Source organism: Protopterus annectens, chromosome 8.part0 (genome assembly GCF_019279795.1).
Source record: "Protopterus annectens isolate FY-2018-M chromosome 8.part0, PAN1.0, whole genome shotgun sequence".
NCBI lineage: Eukaryota > Metazoa > Chordata > Ceratodontiformes > Protopteridae > Protopterus > Protopterus annectens.
This window is the reverse complement of record NC_056741.1, coordinates 913,817,400-913,840,685: the sequence shown is the minus strand read 5'-3', so window position 1 is coordinate 913,840,685 and position 23,286 is coordinate 913,817,400. Positions and strand designations below refer to the sequence as shown.

Sequence of the window (23,286 nt, the reverse complement as noted above, 5' to 3'; positions counted from 1 at the left end):
AATCATTGGGGTTATTTGGGGATTAAAGTCACTCAATAATGACATACATTTGAGTTTCAGACTTCATATCCTTCAGAAAGTGCATGCTAAGAGAAATCCTGTTATTCTTCCACCTTTCTAAGTTTATAAGAGCAATATTTAAAATGTGTACCTTTTTGGCCTTTGTCCCCCATTATGTCAGACTTTGCCCAGATTTCTTGCACTAAGAGTTTGAGAGGTATGATCACATATTAAGTTCTAGAGGGCATAGCCAAGCGACTAATGGAAAGATTCAGCTCCAACTTCACTCCCCCTTTCCTCTTTCCCCTTCAATATTCTTAAATCAAATGCTCACATCTACTCCCCTCCTCAAATTTCCCAAGAACAAATTTTCAATGCACCATCTATGGACAAGGGCACTACATCTATGGGGCCAGATAAAATACCAGACTGCCAACTGTATAGCCTGAAATATGAACTGCCAGACCCACTAAGGAGGCTATTTAATGTTAGCCTCAAAACAAGCTATGTGTCAGATAAATGGAGGATAGCAACAGTCGTTACTTTGCACAAAGATGAGGCTATAATGTACTCGGTAATTACATATTCATAAGCCTGACTAGTCTCACCAGTAAGGCTATGGAAAGGATCATTATGGAACTAATAAACAGGAATATAAGCGATCTACAGACTGTTGATCCACCTCTTCATTAATGGGAGGTTCTGCCTATTAACCTAATTGACTTTTTCAAAAAAACTCAGTTAGTGAGGAAATAGATGAGGGCAACTCAGTGAATACTGTCTAGCTAGACCTTGCAAAGGCTTTAGATACCATCCCACACTCAGGCATCATAGATTAACTCTCTTAGCAAATGTTAACCCTTGTGTGGACAGCAAACAGAACACAGAAAGTAAAGGTGGGTGGCTCTACCTCCTCCAAAAGGCCCATTACTAGTGGAGTGCCCAGGGGTTTAGTCCTTGGGTCATTTCTCTTTGGCATTTACTTCTTAGAGGTCATAGCTAATGTAAAGGCTTTGTAGATGGCAAAAGTTTTCAGATGATTGCAGTCCAGATGCTATCATAAATTTTGCTTAGGACACCAGGAGCCTACAAGAGTAGGAATTGTGTACTGATCACTGCATAGCCACTATTTAAGGAAATCCATTTTCATCACATGACTTATATCTAAGGGTACAATGTCCAGAGCCTAGGATTTAATAATGCCTCTGCATTTAGTACTCAGGCCAACCATTCAGTAGAATGGCTCCTTTAGTATATAACTGTCCTAACAGTTGCCATAGCTGGAACAACCACAGTGCTTTCTCACTGAAAAATCAAGGGCCTAAATCATAAAAACTATTCAGACCATCTCAAAGCCTTGTCTTTTCTTCTTGGTATCATACAGATTACTGAGAGGTAACCTCTGCCCCACATAAAGAGCCCCAACAGACCATGTTCTATCAGACATATTACGCATTCTGAAGTCCAATGGTATAAGCAATGCCTTCTCAAGGGACTTCAATCTGTTTTGTAAAATTAACAGAACATGGTGGAGGGACAGGTATGTAGCACAGAAAATTCCACTTTTGTGGAACCATATCCCCCTGCACATGAAACAGTAATTCTGCTCTATTTAAATGCAACTTGGACTAATGGATGAGTAGCCACACATTCACTGCTGGTTAACACCAATGGCTATCATGGATAGGGGAAACATGTAATTACCCTAGCATATACATGTTCATCATGTCTTTGGAGATTCACATTGCAAAATATAAGGCTTAATATTTACTATGAAAATGCAGGGCTACACTTCTTAAGATCTTCACAGTTCAGTAACCAAAGGTCTATGAACATCTGAACCTATACATTATTTTGTTGACAAACCTATATGTTTTGCAATATTTGGTTACGACTCCTTAATAAACTGAGTACTGGTAGGTTGCATTGTAAGGGTAACTAGATTTAAGGTTCTATATGAAATGATATGTGCCCATCTGCTTCTTATGTGAGAAACTGGAATATGGAATGTTATTGAATAAAACTGATGAATATGTCAGAAGCTTACAAAAGTTGTAGTTGGATGAAATGAGTATGACTTTACAGTCCTTTCACCTATGCTATCATTACTTGGCATGCAGTATAGAAGTATTTAAAAATAATTAATAAGCTGTTGATGGAAGCTGTAAATGAATTGGCATTGATTAGGAGAAAAAAAACATAACACCTCATGTATCAAAAATAACATAAAACCTCATGCATTTTACAGCTAATAGATAGTAAAGATTGCATCTAAATTAATGAGAAAATTATTTTAAATTTCCAGAAGAAAGAGAACTAGTGAAAATTGATCATACCTCTTAATATGCTGTTGTAAATTATTTGTGTTCGTTTTTGCATGTATTATTTTTATTTTGTTTGGTAGAGTGTCATTTCCTGGTGTTACTATATGCCCTTAATGTTTGACATTTCTGTGAAGGTTAATTCTCATATGAGTTTTTTTGGTTTGTTGTTATCAACAGAGAACTAGGTGGTTTCTGTTCATGGATTTTGCCAGCATGATTTCTTAAAATGTTTTTCTGGGGGGAGGGGGGGTCATTTTTATTTTTTTGTTTACTAAGAATCATTTTGTGACAGGCTGCTTAAGGATTAGACCTGTCTAAACAAAATAATACAAGGAATCATATATTCTATTGAAAGATTACAAGTTCAAGGCTTCCCACAAGATAGATGAAAATATATTACAGATTAAATGCTAATTCATTGGTTTACTTTTTCTATTTGGTTAATTAATACTAATATCTGTTTACATCTTAATGAATGGACTATGTGTTCATATTGTTTAATATATGTCTTCGGTATGGTTGTCCTCTTTGTCAGATTTGCCTCTTGGGGTAAACAGCCAAGTTCTGTATGGGTGTTATCTTTTTTCAGTAGAAAAGTAGCCATTGTTCAGTTCTTTTTGTATAACAGGAATGATTAACTTTTTGTAGTGATTCACGTAATTTAGTAATAATATACAATTAGGTATGGGTGATACTGGATTTTCCCACAGCTGATGTGGTTTGCTTGAATGATTAAATCATGCCAGTCATGGGTAACTCCAGCAATACCTTATTTTGTAAAACTAGATTTACAATGGGCATTCTGATTGCTGTGCTCAATCAGTATGCATGTTTTTGAAAATTAACATGATTTTATTATATATGAAATATGATACTGACTTGCAGAAATATGGAGTTATTCAGCTTTCTCAAGAAAGAAAGCATTTGTTTTTCATTTATGTATAACTATTTTCAATATTTCCTGGATGAAGAAAGCATACCTATCAACTGTCCAGATTTTCACAGAATGTCCAGATTTTTGTATCTTATTTTTGGTCTGTTCCTCATAAAATGTGTGGTTTTCTGGCAAATCATTGAGAATTGAAGTCACTAAATAATACTAAACAATGACAGACATTTGAATTTTAGACTTCATATACTTCAGAAAATATATAATAATGCAAAATATGTCCTTTTAACAACTTTCTAAGTATATAGGAGCAATATTTAAAATCTGTCCCTATTTTTGGGCCTTTGTCCTCCCATTTTTTTCTGGTTTGGTCCAGATTTCTTTCATTGAGAGGTTGAGAAGTATGGAAGAAAATCACGTTAGCCTGGTGCTGGGGTCAAATAAGCAAAACTGGATGATAGAGATTACTGCTTGCAGTGTAGAAGAAACAGGGGAAGAGTTATACTCTGTCAAAACTACTTGTCCATCTGACATTAATGGTACTGGTGCAGCTTGTCAGAGTGTTGATTTTGTTCCATAATTACTCACATCCCCCTCTATAAATATTCAATATTATTATTAAAGATGTATTTACCACTCACATATCAAATGATTGTTGTTATCAGTCCAATAACACTATTACCATTTTTTTTAATCACTGCATAATCCTTAAATACTACATTACAATTACAGATCCTGTCAGAGATAGAAAAGTCTCTTTAGATATCCTTGCTTCTATTATCACTAGTATAGTCTATTTGAGACCTAATGTAGCAGTTTCATCTACTTGATCGCTTTAGACCCTTGTACTCTAATAAACATGAAGGTACTTTTTAGGCTGGTGTCCACATGGCCTGGTCTTGCATAGTCTCTGATGTGTCATATTTTTCCTAATGGTCTAGATAAGCTAAATTTCATGCTTATACTGTTCTGAAGATTCAATATTCAATTTACATTGAAAGCCTAAACATAATATAATTATAGCCTGCAGATAGAGGAAACCTATTAATATTTTATATGGTCCTGAAACTTTCAATTTCATAGATGACCTTCTCGATACCTTACTGAGCAAACACAGTGATTTATTTATTATACACCAAATTAAATGGATTTATTCCAAACCCATGATATGGGACTTTTTAGCTGGTAAGCGTTCATTCATTAAAAATTGTCTAAACAAAGCGATCTGTGGAGATGTATATATTTTCTTGAAATATTACACATTCAGGACTACCCATAAATAGATGGAAAGGTATTATGGATGTCCTTCTATTTCTTTTCTTAAAGACTTATAGTTTTTGTTTATAGTGTTGTTATTTGACAAAAGTATTCTGAGTGTGCTCAGTCCCCCACTGTTTTTTTTCTGACAAGGTTTATAAAAAAATAACATCCCACAAAATTTAACATGAATATCATCAAGAATGTATGAAGTTACAGTACAACATATCCTAGAAAATATCTTACAGATCTATTTATAGACAGCTATTCTTAGTTTCTATAACAGTTAAGAGGCAATGATATTGATAGTTTTCTTAACTCCATTGATTTCCAGTTTGTTTCTCCTGATAACAAAAATATTTGAGAGCAAAACATAGATGCAGATTAAGCTTTTGCTTGTATAAGCCATCTTCTGAGATCCAGAGAAACAGTATCAGATGGTTTCCCATCTTTATTTTATGCCTTTACTTAGATTTTCTAAAACTCTATTGAAGGTTTACTGTTTTATGCAGGATTGGGTTATTGGCTGTATGAATCATGACCAGTATGAGACAATTATTCTCTATAAGTCCAACTGGGATGTTCCAGACTACAGAATTATAAGTCAGTTGCTTTTAATAAGTAATATTAAATAATAGATTAAAGCAGATTCTTCCAGTCAGGTTTTAATCACAATATGGAACTGCAGGATAAAACCTTAACTTTGGAATTATTATGCTCTTAATCAGAAAGATAAGAAGTACAAATGTTGTCCTTTTTATCAACCTCTCTAAAGTATTCGATAAAATTATCATGATTTTCTCCTCAAGGTATTATAGCAATATACTGGAAAAGCTTGCTCAAATTCTGCCACAGATTGCTGTGAGAGAAAGGTTAGTTTCTTTTTTCTTTCCTGTATTTTGTATTGCTTCATTGCCTTCTTCTATCTTGTATATTTCGTTTTTTCTTTGCACTGTGGTTTACTCATATTCCGCTTTTAACTGCATATTTAGACTAGGAAAGAGACCACAGCTGTGTCTCTCGTGAGTCACACAGGTGTCCCCCTACTCTCCCACTCTTGTACTGTTGTGTTTTTAAACTCAACTGTCTTTCTAGTTGCCTGCCTTATGTTAATTTAACCATGTATTTCCTTCCCTCTCCTCTTTTCATTGGCTATTGTGAATAAGCACAAAAATTCATTTTGTGAAATTGCTCATTTTCAGCTATTTAAATTTACTGACCATCCCACTGTATTCCACATAGCCAAAATTCAAAATGACCAGCCCTTCCCATCTATCTTGCTCTTTTAAAATTAGTGGCTCTCCACTTAGATAGCTGAAGCTTAAGTTACTCTTTCTTTCATATCTAACTGTTTAGTGCACACTGCAGTACTGGATATTAACCCATTTTGGCATCTTACCTTCAAAACCTGCAGCATCTACTCCAAGACCATCAATTATTGGAGAGCCCACGTTGTGCCTTTTAGTAGTTATCTTGGGGTTAGTGCTTCTGTTGTGTTCCTAGTGAGAGAAGGAGCATTGGAACATTATTTCCTGAAGACTGCTGATCAACAGAAAGTCTGCTAAATGCTTCATAGGTCCAGAGTGGAATTTATGCTTATATTTTGTTCCTGGCGTGAGAAGGAGCAGAGTGAATTGATTCCTGACTGTTTCTGATTAGGCAGTGAGTGCCTGTGTTTAACCTTCCTGATTTATTTGGTTGCTATTCAAGGCATCTTCCAGGAAAAGGCTACAACCGGCTTACAGGCCCTTGCATCATCTGAGACAATACTGATGATCACCAAACAGCCTGTGGCCTGTTTCTCATCTTGGGATTAGTGCTACCGATTTGTTCTGGTGAGAGAAGATGCAAAGCAGCATTGTATCCCAGCAGCATGAAGCTGTCATGAGACCAGCACTAGTGGTAGCCAGGCAGTGGCCATTCAGATGAATCCCCTCTTTTCATCATTCTTGACAAAGCTAATGCTTTCTTTTCAGTAAATACTGCTTGATCACCTGCTGTCTAGCCTAACTTCAAAATATCTCCATAAATACTTCATACATAAATCATCAGGATCTCCTTATTAGTTTCCTCTCAAGTGTTTGACAGTGTCCTGTACAGATGCAGACACCCTGAGTTGACATTTTTCCCTGTAAAAGCACACTTGAAATTTCAACAATACCTAGTGGCACACAGGAAAGCTAGTTTGCAGTGAAAAGCACTGCCCCGAAAGTTGCAATCCAGATACTCCTGACATTACTTTATTATTCCTATTTCAACTGTCTAATCAATAAAAAGGGTCTGTTGTCATGGATATGAACTTTCCCACTCTCTCTGTTACCAGCTTGGTGAAGATGGGCATCCTAAGGCAGTATAGAAATTGCTTCATGTTTCCTGACAACCAGTTAATTCTCAAGCAAACTGATATGTTGTGTGAGAAATGTAATTACACAATGTCATTGGAAGCAAAGTTCTTACATAAAAACACTAAGATGTCAATCACATCGTCAGTAGTATATACACTGCACCCAACACACACATTTCAAAGCAGACACATAGACCCACATATGTTGACGCAATTAAATGTAATCTTCCTAAATCCCAAAGATGAAGTACACATAACAAACACCCACAACAACCCCAAATGCACTCTTTTAAAACAAAACCCGTATCAACACATACAGTCACATCCCTTGGAGCTACTACCTCTAAGCTCATAAGGCAAGCCACCATACAGTCCAACATTCTCCTCAATGGAGACTCCATCATGAGACACACTGATTGTTCCTCTCACCAGACTGAGTAAGGAGAAAGTCACGGTCAGTTTCTTATCAAGTGTCAGGATCCACCACATTATGCATGCACTCAGGTCATTGGAGCACAAGTAACAGTATGACTCAGTCATAGTCCATGTGGGTATAAACGACCTGAGATGTATCTCCCTAGACTATGTGAAGAAAGACATCATGGAGCTCTCAGAATATGTGTCCCAGGCTGGTATGAGCCTAGCATTGATCAGCATTTTACCTTCTCCAAGGATGATGCCACAATGTAAACAGAAGATAACTGACTTTAATAATTGGCTTAGTTTATGGTGTCATTCTAAGGAGTGCAGTATTTGTCAGCATGGAAGGAGATGGTCAACAGACCACACTGCTTTGCCAGGGATGGTCTGTACATTTCCCCTCTAGGTTTTCAGATATTAGCTAAAACATTGTCCCCACCCATAGTACATTTAAGGCAATGCCAAACTGAAAGTACTTCTGACATAGAAAATCAAAACCAGGAAAATATGAAGGGGTTACTACTCACTGCTAGGAGTCTAAACAAAAAATCACCAATCCCTACAAGCTCTACTCACCCTAGAGAATGCTGACATCTGTGTGGTCACTGAGACATGGTTTAGAGACTTGTGTAACACACTGGCAGTGCAAGGCTATAATGCCTTCCACATATTCACATCAGCTACTACACAGACAGGCACTAAAGGTGGAGGTGTCTCAATTTACATCATAAATAAATATACCTCAAGGGTGGTCAAACAGGATGATGCTCTTGAGCTTTTCCATGTTCAAATCACTACAGCAAATATCCCATGTCACTTCCTTGCAAGCTATAGGTCTCCCTCTATGACCCAGGAAACCCATAATATGTATTTAAACTTATTGTAAACTCTCACCATCCAAACCAATACCATATTCATGGGTGACTTTAACTCAATGGAGCTCAGGAAGTTTGCACTGTAACTTCCAATGGGCAGAGCCTAAGCCTTTTGATAGAATCAAATTATGTCCTCACATTTAAAGCAAATATTCATATCTCTGAAACCATAGTGGTTATGAAAGAAGTATAAATGAAAACCCTTCAACGCAAACTATATTTATAGTGGTAGTATTATTTAGGTTCTAGGTATTAAACAGAATTTTATAAATCACAATAAACACAATAACTGCTATGATTGTAATATTTTGTAAACAACTTAAATATCTCAGCAACCACTCATGTTACACCCTTAGTGTCAGCAACATTTAAGAGCTTTCATATGAGGCTAAGGAGTTCTCGTTACTTGGTTAAGATATTTAGACAAATGTGAAAATTAATATAATAAAAACAACAGTTAATATCTGTTTACCTGCACTAGGCAGAGGTCAAATATTAATGCAGTTGAGTTTGCCATTGTATAAGCTTTAAGAAGAAATATTTTAAAACCTTGTACATAGCATGGTTTTGGAATTATTGATGCAAATATGAACAAGCAATATATCACGCCTAGAGGCATCAGTAGGAGGTAACTGCAGATTCACCTGGAGGCGTCACTTGGATGTAATGACTTAATTACCTGACTATTAATTGGGAATCATAAAAGACACCAAACATTCAGGCACAGAGATTTATGGATTTTGTAAACACAATCTCCCTGGACTAGACTGTCAATACACCGAACAAGTGTGCAAACATATTGGATCTGGTCCTCACTAATATGGGAGAGTGCTGCACACTCCCTAGTGCGATGTGTTCTCTGTTAAGGTCAGACCATAAAATGTTCTCCTTTGGTGTAAAAGTAAAACTTGGAACTCCTGCTAACCCTGGAATATTCAGCAACTACTCTAAAGCTAACTTTCTACTGTTAAGTGATAACCTGGCAAAATATCATGCCATCATAAACTCTAAGAACATTGCTGCCTACGTGGAACTGTTCACAGAAACCCTATACAAGCATGTTAATAGTTGCATAGAGGCAACTGTACCCACCAGGAAGAAGTATAGAACTAACTCAAAAAACAAGCCACCCTAGTGAAATCACAACATCAGTAGGCTGTATAATAGAAGGAAGAAAATAGAAAATCATGGCAAAAGTTAGGAGGTGCAGCACCCAGCAGATTAAAAGCACTCTCATCAAACTAAACAAACAACTCAGAGGACAAATAAAGTCTACCAAGTCAAATTTAAGGTAAATTTGGCCTCCCAGGTCAAAGGCAACCACAGGGCATTCTTTTGCTATGTCCACAACCTCAAAGGCAATACACATTTGTGTGCAGAGCTCATTGTGAAGACAGCCATCTATACTGAGCCAAAGGATATGGTAAACCTACTTTTAGCTCCAACTTTATACCTCTCTCCACCCTCTACATACTCTCATGAAATACCATCAAATATAAATTCTCCAGCTATCAGTAGGGGACAGGTCTTTAATGTTCTCTCTAAGGCCAGGAACACTGCATCAATGGGCCCAGACAATATCCCAGGATGCCTTATAAATAGCATGAAACATGACCTCTCAGGCCCTCCAGAATTGCTATTTAACTTGACGCCTCTAAACAGGGTTTGTGCCTCAGAGAACAGCAACAATCATCCCTCTGCACAAAGGTGGGCCATCTACAGACCCTGGAAACTACAGACCCATAAGTCTCATTGGTCTCATATGCAAAGCCATGAAAAGAATTATCATAGAGTTGATCAATAATAGCATAAGAAGCCTCCAGAAGTTGGACCTAACCCAGTGTGGTTTCATCAAGGGTGGGTGAAATCTATTCAGTCTGGTGGACTTCTTGGAGAAGATCACCAAAGCAATGGGTGAGGGCAAATGGTTCACACTGCTTACCTTGACCTGGCCAAGGCATCTGACACAATACCCACTTTGGCATTGTTGACAAACTCAGGAGGTTAGGTATAAACTATTATGTTACCTGTTGGATAGCCAACTGGTTCATAGACAGGACCCAGGAAGTTAGAAATAGGGAGTCCACCACTACAAAGAGGCCAGTCACAAGCAGAGTCCTCCAGGGATCAGTTCTGGGACAGCTCATTTTTGACATTTACTTTGCTGAAGTCAAAGCCAAATGTGAATAGTCTCTGGCTTACTAAATTTGCAGATGATTGCAAATTAGGAGAAGTCATAGAATCCACCACTGACACAAATGTGCTCCAGGAAGGGCTGAAACAGATAAATAATGGCTGTCAGAGCCATGAAAAATATATAACAGTATCCTTCAGGAAGTCATCCACCCCTGGTAACTATCATATAGATGATACACCCCTAAGTGTTGACCCAATATTCAGGAACTTGGGAACACACATAGACAGTAATCTAGCCTGTGACCATCACATGCCTCCAGTAGTGAGGAAATCATTCTATGTTGTTGCAACTTATAAACCAAGGTATGGCATCTAAGTCCAAGGAGGCCATTGTTCCATTGTATTTAGCATTCATCAGACCTATCACTGAGTACAATGCCCCCTTTGGTATGTACTTAACCAGACATATCCAACAACTGAACATCCACAGAGATTCCTCACTAAAGGAATTCAGGTCATAAGTAAAATGTCCTGTGCAGACTGCCTCAAGGCCCTATCCCCCATATTCTGTCTCCTAAAGGTTGTTGAGGGGAGATTTATGCCTGGCATACAAGTCATTGTCAGACCCCACCCTGATGGACCTCCTGCATATCCACAAATCAAACAGCACCAGCATTACCCATTCTAAAGACTTAAACCTTGACTGCGACATAAATAGGATATAAATAGGACATGCTGGAGAGACATGTATGTAGCCCAGAGATTACCTCTTCTCTGAAACAGTCTTCTGATCCATGTGAAACAGAGTTCCTCCCTAACTTGATTCAAGTGTAACTTGGACAATTGAATGGGCAACAGGAAATTCACCCCTAGTGTGGCATCCTTCTCTCTAATGGGCACAGGCAGCCAGTAAGTGTTTCATCTCCCAAGTCCTGCTTACACTTATCAAGGGTACCAGAACTTATCAGAGATTTGGGATGCATGGTTAGGCTTAAAAATTCTCTTGTGATCATTAGCTCAGTAAACATCTATGAACTTATATGGATTTTCATTTTTATTTATAAATAGTATTAAATGGTTACATAATAGTAAGTCAACTTTTCTTTGTATAACTAATACCTCCATCAATGACCACTACAGAGAAAATATGTACCATCCAAGGTTGCCCTTTTCTCCTTATCTTTTTTAATGTTGAATGGAAACATTATTTATGTATTATATGCATTTTACATAGCTCTTTAAAACTCTATAAGGTTTTGATTAAGGTGCCAGATTTTGAAGAGGATATAATCATTTATACTCTTACTTATACTCTTAAACTGATACTCTTAACAATTACTTTCCATCCTGTATAAAGCCCTTTTCAAAAATATTCTACAGATGTTATATTTAGAGAAATCTCTGTTCTTTGCCTCACATGATACATATTCCTATGCCATGCTTTCAGATATTTTTAATCAGATATGAAACAATTTAAGTAAACAGGAATAAAATAATTACAGGAATTGAAGTGTTTGAATAATGGCAATCTAAATTCTTGAAAATGTTTTACAGATGTTAATACCAAATGAAGCAGTTTACAATTTTTATCAAAAGCTGTAATCATAAATATTAATATTTTCTCAAGACAATTTTTTAAAATAATTTCCCTTTCTAGCCAGTTTGTAAATCTTTTTATACTATCTACGATGACGTACTGAAAAATTTTTTGGTTTCCATATCAACCCAAATGTCTTTGGTTTCTAGATCCACCCAGATTTTCTTCTGAAAAGTTAACCTTTCCCAAAGACATTAATCGCAAAATCCCAAATTTGTATACTTATACATTTCAGAAAGCTCAGAAGTTATTTGTGTTTCTCCTTCTTCACTTAGTAATATTGAATCATTGTAACTTTTGTTACTTTGTGATGTAAATATTTATTATCTAGAAATATTTCTCCATGTTCTTTACCATTTATCCAAAAACAACACAAATAAACTTAAAATTCCCTCTGTACTTAATGGCTTGATTATATCATTGGAGAAATTAGTTTCCCCACTACATCTATGAAATCTTCTAAACTTTATTCATGAAACTGTATGTAATATGAACATCTTTTTAAGCCATTTAGTAGTGCATTCTGCTTTCTTTTCATTGTTAAAGGATTTAAAAGTTCTTGATTATTGGTTTCCTATTTTTATGCTTACAGGTTTTATTTTGATGGATGTCTTCCCTCAGATTATGCCCCTGTACTGAATGCAATATAATCAGTTTACCTAATCCTTACTATTTAGATAGTTGTCCCGTCCCCCCTTTAAATAACCACACCAAACACATAAAGCCATTTGATGACCTTTATTAAACTCTATTACACAATGAACTTATACACACAAAACAACATTAGTTATCTTCCTCAGCAACGATGATCTCAGGGCAGCGTCACTACTCACTCTGGATGAATTTACTCAGGGCAGCGTACCTACTCACCCTAATACCTCCTCTACCGGGGCAGTGTACCTACTCACCCCACATAAAGAGGCAGCGTACCTACTCACCTCCAGACCAAACTATTAACCAATAACAACCTTCTTTAGAGGGGGAACAGAGGACAATCCTGTCCCTCTTCTCTGCCACCAGCCTGATCTCTAGACTGTTCCCCCTCCTAAACCCTAGCCGCAATCATATCCTCTAAAAAGAGCTTCAAATGCAAATTAAAAAGATCCAATCCTATGTCATTAAGGTGTACACCATCCGTTCGGTACCAAGACTCCTCTCCACCCCCAAAATCTCTACAGTCAATGGTATGCATCCGCAAAATTCTTAACTGCCTAGCCAGCTTTTGATTGATGCACCTTCTGACCCTTTCAGTCGCCCTATAATTATACACACTCCTCCAACACAAGCGAGGAACCAATTCTGACCACACAATTTCCATACCCAGGTACAACACCTGTAATCTCATCAAATCCTGAAGAATAATGTCCACTAATTGTTTTTTGGAAAAAATGCCAAGTCATTGCCCCCCAAATGAATGACTAGTATACAAGGACAACCCACATTCAATTTAGCCCTCTCAAATTCATGCAACAACCCATCCTACCTAAGACCCCTAACACCATGCCAAGTCACTGACCACCCTAAATGTGATAAACCCAAATTTTCCCCATCAGCCCTAACTAAAGCACGCTTCTCTGCCCAGTGGATATACGAATGCCCAAAGATGATAATGTGTTCCCTAAAAGAAAAGAATAGAAAATTAATAATCAGACCGCAACTTATCTAATATATGACAAAAATGCATTTGAAGACCACCTCCCCACTCCCTTAATCAATTCAATGGAACTACCCTCTCTAGCTAAATGTAGGCCCTACCAATCCTGAACGAATGAGCTGCAAACCTCTCCGCCGGAAATCCCATGCAACGTAAAACCCTCCTCACCAAACTTATAAATCTACTACTCAACACCATCTTCCCATCCATTGAACAAAAAATTAACTGACCCACACTCCCCTTCCGCCTCTTCATAAATTCTTTAGCACACATTACTGGACAAAGGCAAGGATTCCTGTCAGGTTTAAGCACCACCAAACATCCCCTACCCAACTGATCTGTCTTACTCCTCCTTAATGCAATAGTAACCTCACCCTCCCCTATGATGACATCCTTCCAACATAACAAGCCTAACAACTCAGAAATATGGAAAACTCCAAAATATAACCATGTAAATAACGCACCCCACATAAAGTAATCCAAAGACCCCCCCTTGTAACAAACCTAACCCTCTCAACAAAACTTTCAATATAACCCTTGTGAATGGCCATCGAATATCCCTACATTCCACCATCACTCTCCCCCAACCCCTCAACATACGCCCTAATGTCCAAGACTTAGTGAAATCCTGCAGCCCCACTACTTTAGCAAAAATGCTAATTGCTGCCAAATCCACCTTAACTGTCTGCAAAGCCTTGCCTAGCCCCCAAGCATGAGCTACATATCACAATAGTAATTCCTCTGACCATATCCCTTCCTCTTCTGGCAGCTGAAAAAATAAACTGATTAAAATCAGAAAGAGCCCTACCATATGCCTTCCTTGTAGAAGGGGCCCAAGAATGCCATACCAACTGCCTGGTTACATCGACCAAAGATTCCACACCTCTTCTGGCAGGGTTTCTGGCACCTCCTCCACTCATGGAACCAACTCTCGAAACCTGCAAAACTGAAATCGGGACAAGCTATCAGCAATCTTATTCCTTTCACCAGGCACATGCACTCCTGTAAAGGAAAAATTTATTAAGGGGCTCTCAAAACCAATTTATGTAATACCAACAATAACAAACCCGACTTAGCTATCTTCTTTTGTAATACCCTCACTGCAGCCATATTGTCAGAGTGAAAAACTACACGTTTGTCTCTGAAATGCTCCTTCCACACCACAGAAGCTGCCCATATAGGCATCAACTCTAGAAAGGCCACGTCCCACTTCCATACCTCCTTCCAGTCCTGCGGCCATTCAGCCACAAACCACTGACTCCCCCAAATAGGCCCCCATACCAGCAACCCCAGCTGCATCTGTAAACAACTGAAGTTCCTCCTGCCCCAGCCAGTCTGACTGCCAAAAAGATATCCCATTAAATTGTTGCAAAAACCCAACCCACAACACCAAGTCCTTCCGCACCAGTTTGGTCACCCTAACCCAGTGGTGTTTACTCTGACCCCCTTTCAACAAATATGCCACTAACCTACAAAAAGCTCGCCCTGGGTGCACCATTCGACAGGCAAAATTCAAAAGCCCCAGCAACTCCATAACTGAATGAATCCGAATCTTATAGTTACCCAACACCAAACGTATAGCCGACCTAAGCCTCGCTATTTTATCCTTGGGTAGGAAAAACAGTCCAAACTCTGCATCAGCTGTTAGTCCCAGAAATTCTAATTCTCTTGCTGGACCCTCCATCTTATTCTGAGCCAATGATACTCCTAACTCCTCACACATAATCGTAAACTCCCGCAAACCCTCCTGTGCTCCTATCCTTCCTTCGCTCACCAACAAAAAAAATCATCTAAATAATGCACTGCCTTTTGAATTCCCACTCTCTGCTGCCAAATCCAATGCAATACTGTACTGAACTTCTAAAAAGTCGCACATGCCACTGAACAACCCATAGGCATAGCTTTATTGAAGTAGTACTTATCACCTACCCACATCCCCAGTAGTGGCCAATCCTCACTCCTAATAGGTAACAATCGAAAAGCTGACTCAATGTCAACCTTGACCAACCATGGCTCCCAAAATTCCCTAATCACTTTCACTGCATCATCTAAGAAAGCATAATGCACCCTAACCTCCCCTTTGGCAATAAAATCATTTACTGAATTCCCTTCCGGATACGACAAGTGATGTATCAATCTGAATTTCCCCACCTGTTTCTTTGGCACCAACCCCAAAGGTGACACCCTGTAAGTACTGAAAGGCGGACTGTCAAAGGACCCAATAACCACCCCACCCAACACTCTTTCTCCAGTAAAACCTCCAAGATGTCCTCTTTACCTTGAACAGATCACAGATTCTTGCAACCCCCCCCCCTCCCATGGTGGACTTTATAGGAAACCCCCCTGAAATCCTTGTATTATCTCATTTTTGATGGCCAGACCTGGAAACCGACGATGCATACACCGGAGAACCTCCACCTTAATGGGGAATGGTGCCCCTTCCTCTATTGCCTCTAAAGAACCTGAGTCCAAATCCCCAGGACCCTTGAAAATTACCCCTACCCTGGACCGGTTGAAAGCCTTGCCCACCAAATCCACCCACATGACCCATAACATTAGAGTTCCAGGTGAACAGGTCTTGCCGACCACAGTCAACGGCCGAATGAATCCCTCCACATCTTGAATAAACGTGTGCAAATTTGCACCCCACCCATGAACAGGAACCACTATTAAAAGACCAACATACACCTGCTGCTTCGACCCCACTCACCCTTCTGTTAAAGCCACTGTAACTATCCATCATCATAGCCAACCATAGATCTGGATGATGCACAACCCAACAGAGTGACTGGTCCACAGCCTTCCATTTGAGGAAACGCTGATTGTACCAAAGCCACACATTACCCAGCCTTAACCATTGTGCCTCATGAATGGTAAGGAAATAGCCTAGAAGCGGCAGGGCCAAAGACCCATCCTTCTCTAGCTGCATTACCATAAAATAAATAAAACCAACCACCCAATTATCCCATGTCTTAGGGCGAAGCTTACCTACCCTCTGTCTTCCCAATGCCGCTAAAGCTGCCAACAGGTCCTTGCTATTAGAGGACTCTACTTCCACTAGCTGTTGGACCCCTTCCACATTGATAAGCTTAAACAAATCCGCATACTCTCCTTTCCAAATTTTTTCCTTAACCGAGCCCGGAATGTGTGGAGTCAGGAGAACCACTCCTGTCCCCTGTCCCAAAGACAGGGTAGCCAACCAGTCCCCCAGCCACAGCCCAAAGTCAGAGCCTACCTCTGAGTCCAAGACAGAACTGTTCCCAGAACCAACAGCCACCCTGTCACATCTCCAACTGGGTATCTGGCACCCTGTGCTAGTTGCCTCTGAACCTCCTCTATCACTCGCACACCACCCCCAAGGTCCCCAACTGACAAGTCTTCATCATCCCTACCCCCACTACAATCCTCAACCCCTAGCTCCCCAGACAATACTGCCATAGTAAAACCATTACCTGCACATTCATCTTGAGATGTACTGGGAACCGGTGTATCCACTGCCACCGCCTGCTTCGATGCCTGTTGCTTTTTCCCCTCAAGCTGGGGCTCTCACTGCGGTGCCCCACCTCTTCTGACCCATGTATGATCTGGTTCCTGTACCACCTCGGATGTTGCCGTTTCCTGGACCAACTCCTCCACTTGGGCCACAATAGCTTGCCATTGCTGTCTTAGTTCTGGTAAGTTAGCCATCTGTAAAAAGAGAAACACAATGTTAAAACTGTTCCACAAACCCAACTGCCCTACTTCCCCCAACCCCTATGTTGCCTTGCCCTACCACACTTTGCCAACTCCCCTACTTACCTATACTCTGCAGCTGAAAACCACCCCTTGCATTACTTACCACTAATCATACAGTGTAATCACTAACTAATGCAGTCATATCTCCCCCGTACATTAAAATATGCCCCTGCCTGGCACACACTTCACCCTTCAGCTGCACACCCAATCAGCCACACCTCCCTACAGCTATCAGCCACACACTTCCCTACAGCTACCAACCCCTTCCTGACACTAGAATATCACCTGTCCATAAATATCCCTCCCTATATATATATATGTATATATATATATGGTTCCCCTTGACTTGATCGACACACCAAAACACCGACGCTCAGAAGACCGACGAGACAGAGGATCGACAAGGTGAAATCCCGACAGCTGAAACACCGACATGGGCAATGTGTGACCGCGACTCAGTAAGTGTGCGATAGTGAGGGATTTAGCATTAGGGAGCGGACAGGTAAGTGTGAGATAGTGAGGGATTTAGGGTTAGGGTGCGGGAAAGGTGAGTGTGCGGTAGTGTCGGACTTAGGGTGCGGGTAAGGTAAGTGTGCGATAGTGACGGAGTTTAGGTTTAAGGGCGGGTTAAGTGAGTTAGGGTTAGGGTGTGGGTAGGGTAAGTGTGTGATAGTGACGGACTTTAGGTTTAGTGGTGGGTTTAGTGAGTTAGGGTTAGGGTGCGGGTAGGGTAAGTGTGCGATAGTGACGGACTTTAGGTTTAGTGGCGGGTTAAGTGAGTTAGGGTTAGGGTGCAGGTAGGGTAAGTGTGCGGTAGTGTCGGACCTTAGGGTTAGGGTTTGAGTTACGGTTAGTGCATGTATTGTTGTGTGTAATGTGTAGTTTACGTTTTGTGTGTCTGTGTTTTGGGTGTTGGTGTTATGGTGTTCGGTTTTGTGACTTGTCGGTTTTGTGCGTTTTCGGTCTTTTGGTGTCTGTGTTTTGGGTGTCGACTTTGTGGCATGTTGTGTTATATATAAAAATTATCCTGTGCATCTATCTTTCTACTACATACCTGCCACCCAATCCTAGCACCATTCAACCACAACTGAGCCTGTAACACTTACCTTTTTCTCCCAGAATGACAATCCATTATCCCTACGAGAGGTAACAGCCAAGAACAGCAGTGCATGCATGAACCGGCTCCCACACCCAACAGCCACAAAAATGACAGAGGTTACCCATGAAATCACCAGGGAGGATGGAAAGGATTTCCCACCACTACCACCACCGAAGCAAGGACGCGGGGACAACCATAATGGCCTCGACCATCATCCCGATGCACGGACAAAACTGGGAACGACACCGTGGACCGGAGAAAGGACACAAAGGCCCACAAACCCACCAGGGAGCATGAGAAGATCATCTGCCACTACCCCCAATGCTAATGGGACTGGATTATGGCGATGGATCCCCCAACAGCCTACCACAACCACCGGGAGAACACTTTCCTTTTTTTTTTTTTTTTTTTGATGGATTACCCTGCCCACCCACATGGATCCTAACTGACTGCATGGCCCCAAATGGGAAGGAGGTAATGACAGGCCTGGCCTACCCACATGGATATTACTCAACCACATGGCCCAACCGGGAAAAAGGCCTGATGGGCCCGACAAATCCCCCGAAGACACCTGGACAACAGGGAGCAACCTCACCGACACCAGATGACCACAAAGACCCCAACCACCACGACCGGCCCAGCCACCCAATTAGAGCCACCACTGGACCACCAGGAGGCCTCAACCATGAAACAAATGATCCAGGACTCCAGGAAACACCCACCACAACACCAGGCCTACCGGACCACCGGAGAATCACACCAGCACCCAGGTAAGCCGAGCACCACACTCACACAGACACTACCCCCCAAGTATTCACCCATACACACTCTGCTCTCAGTAATCCTTTAACCCTTCCCTGCCAGTAAGTCCTGTCCCCCAACCTATATTCCCAAACTCCATCCCCACATTAAATTAACCACTGCAGAGAAATACCAAAAGGGAGAGGAGGGAACTGATCCAGTTAACTTAACCCCTTCATTCCCCACCATCCAAGGCCTACCTGCATCCACAATACCTACAGGTTGTCTGGCCGTAAGTTAGTTGTTACTGCACCACCAACTCATGCCAAATGTGCCTAGTTCCTTTAATCCCTAACACTTAATCCTGCCAGAAGTCGTTCCTTCCCCTACCTCACTTCATTTCACCTCTCTCTCTCTCTTTAACCCTCTTGCCACCACAATCCCACTATCCTATCCAACTACAAATCCTCACATTAATTCCTACCTCTATACCCTTCCCACAGCCCTTTACCCTCATGTGTGGGACCGGGACAACTTAGTTTGTCCCAAACTACATTTCTATGATCACTAGTTCTGAATCATTTTTGAGATTCATGGAGTAAAAGTCATTCATTTTTCAAGATATATACATTTTATGCTTACGTTTCTGTAAAGAGCTGTTTTATTGATTCATCCATTTGGGATCTTATTCTAAGAAATATGATTTACAGTGAAGTAGAAATTCTGAATGTCCAAAATCGGTATTATACTCAGTTTATGACTCACCACCATGGCTACATTACTCCTTCAAAACTTGCTTCTTTTTTCCCATGGTTTACAGATAAATGTAAATACTGCTTGTCTATTGTAGGCAGAGTTTTCAATATATTTTGACATTATAAGATTCTTATTCCTCTTTGGTCCATTATAACTGCACAACTTTTGTTTAAATTTCCTATTTTAATATGTTAGATTGCCTTTGTCATTTTTTTAGGAAACAGGATGAAATTATTGATCATGCAACCATAAAATGTATCTGCTTTATTACATAACTTTTCAGATATTATGTCTATGTAGGCTGCTTATTAGGGTACTCATTTAGTCAATTGGTAAATATCAACATAATATTTCTATAAGCATTTACATTTAGTGATATGTTCAACAATCTTTCCTTTTAAGAGCATACATTGTTAAATACATTAGATATTTTAACAGTCTGGTTAGCTTTTTGGATTAGTATTTCTACTTTTTGTGATTGGTCCTTTCTTACTATTATTCTGTTGTTTCTTGTTCCCATGCTCTGGTGCTCTGGAATAGACTTCCCATACATGTCAAACAGAATAACTCACTGGCCCTCTTCAAGAGAAATCTTGATGAGTGGATAGAAAATAGAAAGTTCACCCCGAGGATCACTCCAGTGACTCTACTTGACAAAGGCACTGGGAACTAAGGTTGGGTGGCACAATGTCAGGGTAATCCTATGGGCTAGGCTTGTAAAGGCTCCAGGGCCATTAGCCTAGTACACACCTATGAACCTATGAACATATGTTTATAATTTCCTTATGCTGTTATAAATTTTAAATCATATAAAAAGAATTTTACAAAATAAGTGTCCTGTGGTCATATGTGTTGTGTATGGTGTGCTCTTCTCAGTTACATGATACAGAAGCTGTAGTGGTCATGTGGGAAGGCCATGTTGAGTCAAGACACTTTATGTGAAGTACTTGTAAATTAATGAAGAAATATCATAAGGGAAATCCTCTCTGTACATCAAATAGACAATGGACTAAAGCAGTCTGGGATATTTAAATGATATGACTAAATGTTATGGACAATGAGAGATGGTGCATGGAGCTTTTGACTGCTTTTGGGCACACTTGCTGGTATTGGCATTTTAAATGGTGCTAGGGATGATACGTTTTTTATGGGTGAACTTTCCTTTTTGTTATTGACAAAATAACCTGTGCTGATAAAAATAGCTAAACAGCAAGGGACGTATTATGTATCAGCTGACTAAATCAATATGATGGAGTGGTATTGTTAGTGAGTAGCATGATCAATGCAACCTTTGCTGTCTAGGGAGAGGGAATTGAAACACTATAGGTATTTTTGTTCTATAGTATGGAATTAATAAAATGATGCTGTTTTCTACAAACCACTTAAGACTAAAGTCATATCCACTTGCTGAGAGTTTTGGAATGTGTCTGATGGCAGCCAATTGTAAATCTTGAATGTCCATGATATGGGTAGATTTTATCCACTAAACTCCATTTTACCATTACTGTAATATGTAAACAAAACATATTCACGGGTTATTGCTTTAATACTGTGGTATGCACACATTATCTGTTAGCATTATGATTGCCCACACAGTGAAAGAGGCATTCACCTCTGTGATTATCAGGAATGCCATTTAATGCTTATCTTATTGCCAAAGAATATATAGATTTTTGTATTCTTTCCTTATTTCCAGAAGAAATAAAAGAAATGCTAAGCACCACGTCATCTTGTCATTATACTAAAACATGTCTTTGTAAAGCTTGATCCGACTTTTTGTTCTGTTTATGAATGCATGAGAGTAATTTGTTTTTGTTTCTTTTAACAGGAGACAGCATTCCTATAGTTGGTAAGTCATCTGTTTATATATCATAGCTTATAGGGGAGTATGTTATACTAATTTCAGATACCTTTAGCACTGTCATTCAACATAACTGAAAATGGGAAACCAGGATTTACATTAACATTCCCAAAACAAATATATAAAATATGTTTGCAACATACAGAAGTGGGCTAATGCTGTCCTTAGATACTGGTTTAACACTCTTCATGACCATGCAGTAGACATTGTTAAACAATGGGGGACAATGAACCAAAAATAGGGACAGATTTTAAATATTGCTCTCATAAACCTAGAAAGTTTGTGTTAATTTGGATTTTCTGATGGATATAAAGCCTGAAGCTCAAACATTATATATTGACTTCAAAAGAAACTAGAGAAAATGACCACAATGAACAACTGTTATAAAACCCACATTTTTATGTAAAGAGCAGTTTGTGCTTATAATGGCTTAACAGCTGCTCATTACATTAAAACTTTGAATTTAGAACAATTGTTTATTGTGGTTCCTAAAGAAGGTATATCAACCAAAAAAAAAAAAAAAGAGCAACAAAACAACCCGGGACAAGTGAACGGATGTAGAAGACTGAGCAGCTGTACAGTATATTATTATTATTATTATTATTATTAGTAGATGTTGTAGTATAGATGAACAAAAATGCAAAAATGTTTAAAGCTGAAAGTGTAAGTCCAATTCAAATATGACAGGAATGCAAAACCAAAAGATAGTTGACACTGGGAGCCAAAACAAGAATGGAATTGAAGGGATACAGGATGTTTAAAAGAAAACTTACACTGTGGGTGGGAGTATGAATGACGTAGATAAAATGGGCTTTACTTTGATTAGCTGTAGCTCTACCTGAATTGTCCCTTTAACTTATTTAACATCATACATATACAAATTATGTACCTATTTAATTCATATACATTTTTCTATTTATGAAATAAATTGCAGCTATTGATATTAACTTTGATGACCTGGATATAATCGTCTTCTCTGTGGTGACTTGTCTTCCAAGTGTCTATTAATTTCAGTTCTGTAAAATAAGAAGTCATCTTGCCTGCAGCTTTTCTATCATACCACGGGATAGATGATGATTATATGTGTGAATTCCTGGAAGTTTTGATTTAAGAATGCTGTTCTAATACAAACATGCTTGACTATTATCACTGAGATAACCACTCAGTTTTCACTCCACCTCAGGTTCACAGAAAATGAGTCTGGCCTGAGGTCACTCTCAGTAGCTGAATATATAAATATGATGTATAGTTCATGGCAGTTATTACTGCAGCATGATTAATTAACTTCACAGAAACATATGTCTATGTGAATAAATCACTCAGAATCTCATTTAGTGGATGTCAATGATAAGATATACATTACACAGACAATTTAATACTGAGGTCGAAAGATTTTTGGGGCGGGGGGATCTTTCATAATGAGTAGAAGTTACAGTACAGTTCTCTCCAACATCTATCAAAGATCCATATTCTGACATGTTTGCCTTACCACAAATTTTCATACACAGGATGTGCCTGTGGAATTGCTGAATGTAGTCGGCATCTTTCTTTGCAGATGAATGAAAGATTCATATCTTCATAAATCATTGTCCATAATT

At 39.3% G+C, this 23,286-nt stretch overlaps 1 protein-coding gene across 5 annotated transcripts in view; it reads left to right on the top strand.

The window, feature by feature from the left end:
• Nucleotides 1-23,286, top strand: part of LOC122809153 — a 1,026,347-nt gene that overhangs the window by 599,981 nt on the left and 403,080 nt on the right. For all 5 annotated transcript variants that reach the window (XM_044080437.1, XM_044080436.1, XM_044080435.1 and 2 more), the window contains one exon: nucleotides 21,656-21,676. In XM_044080437.1, coding sequence (XP_043936372.1) covers nucleotides 21,656-21,676 — 21 coding nt within the window. The remainder of the gene's footprint in view (nucleotides 1-21,655; nucleotides 21,677-23,286) is intronic.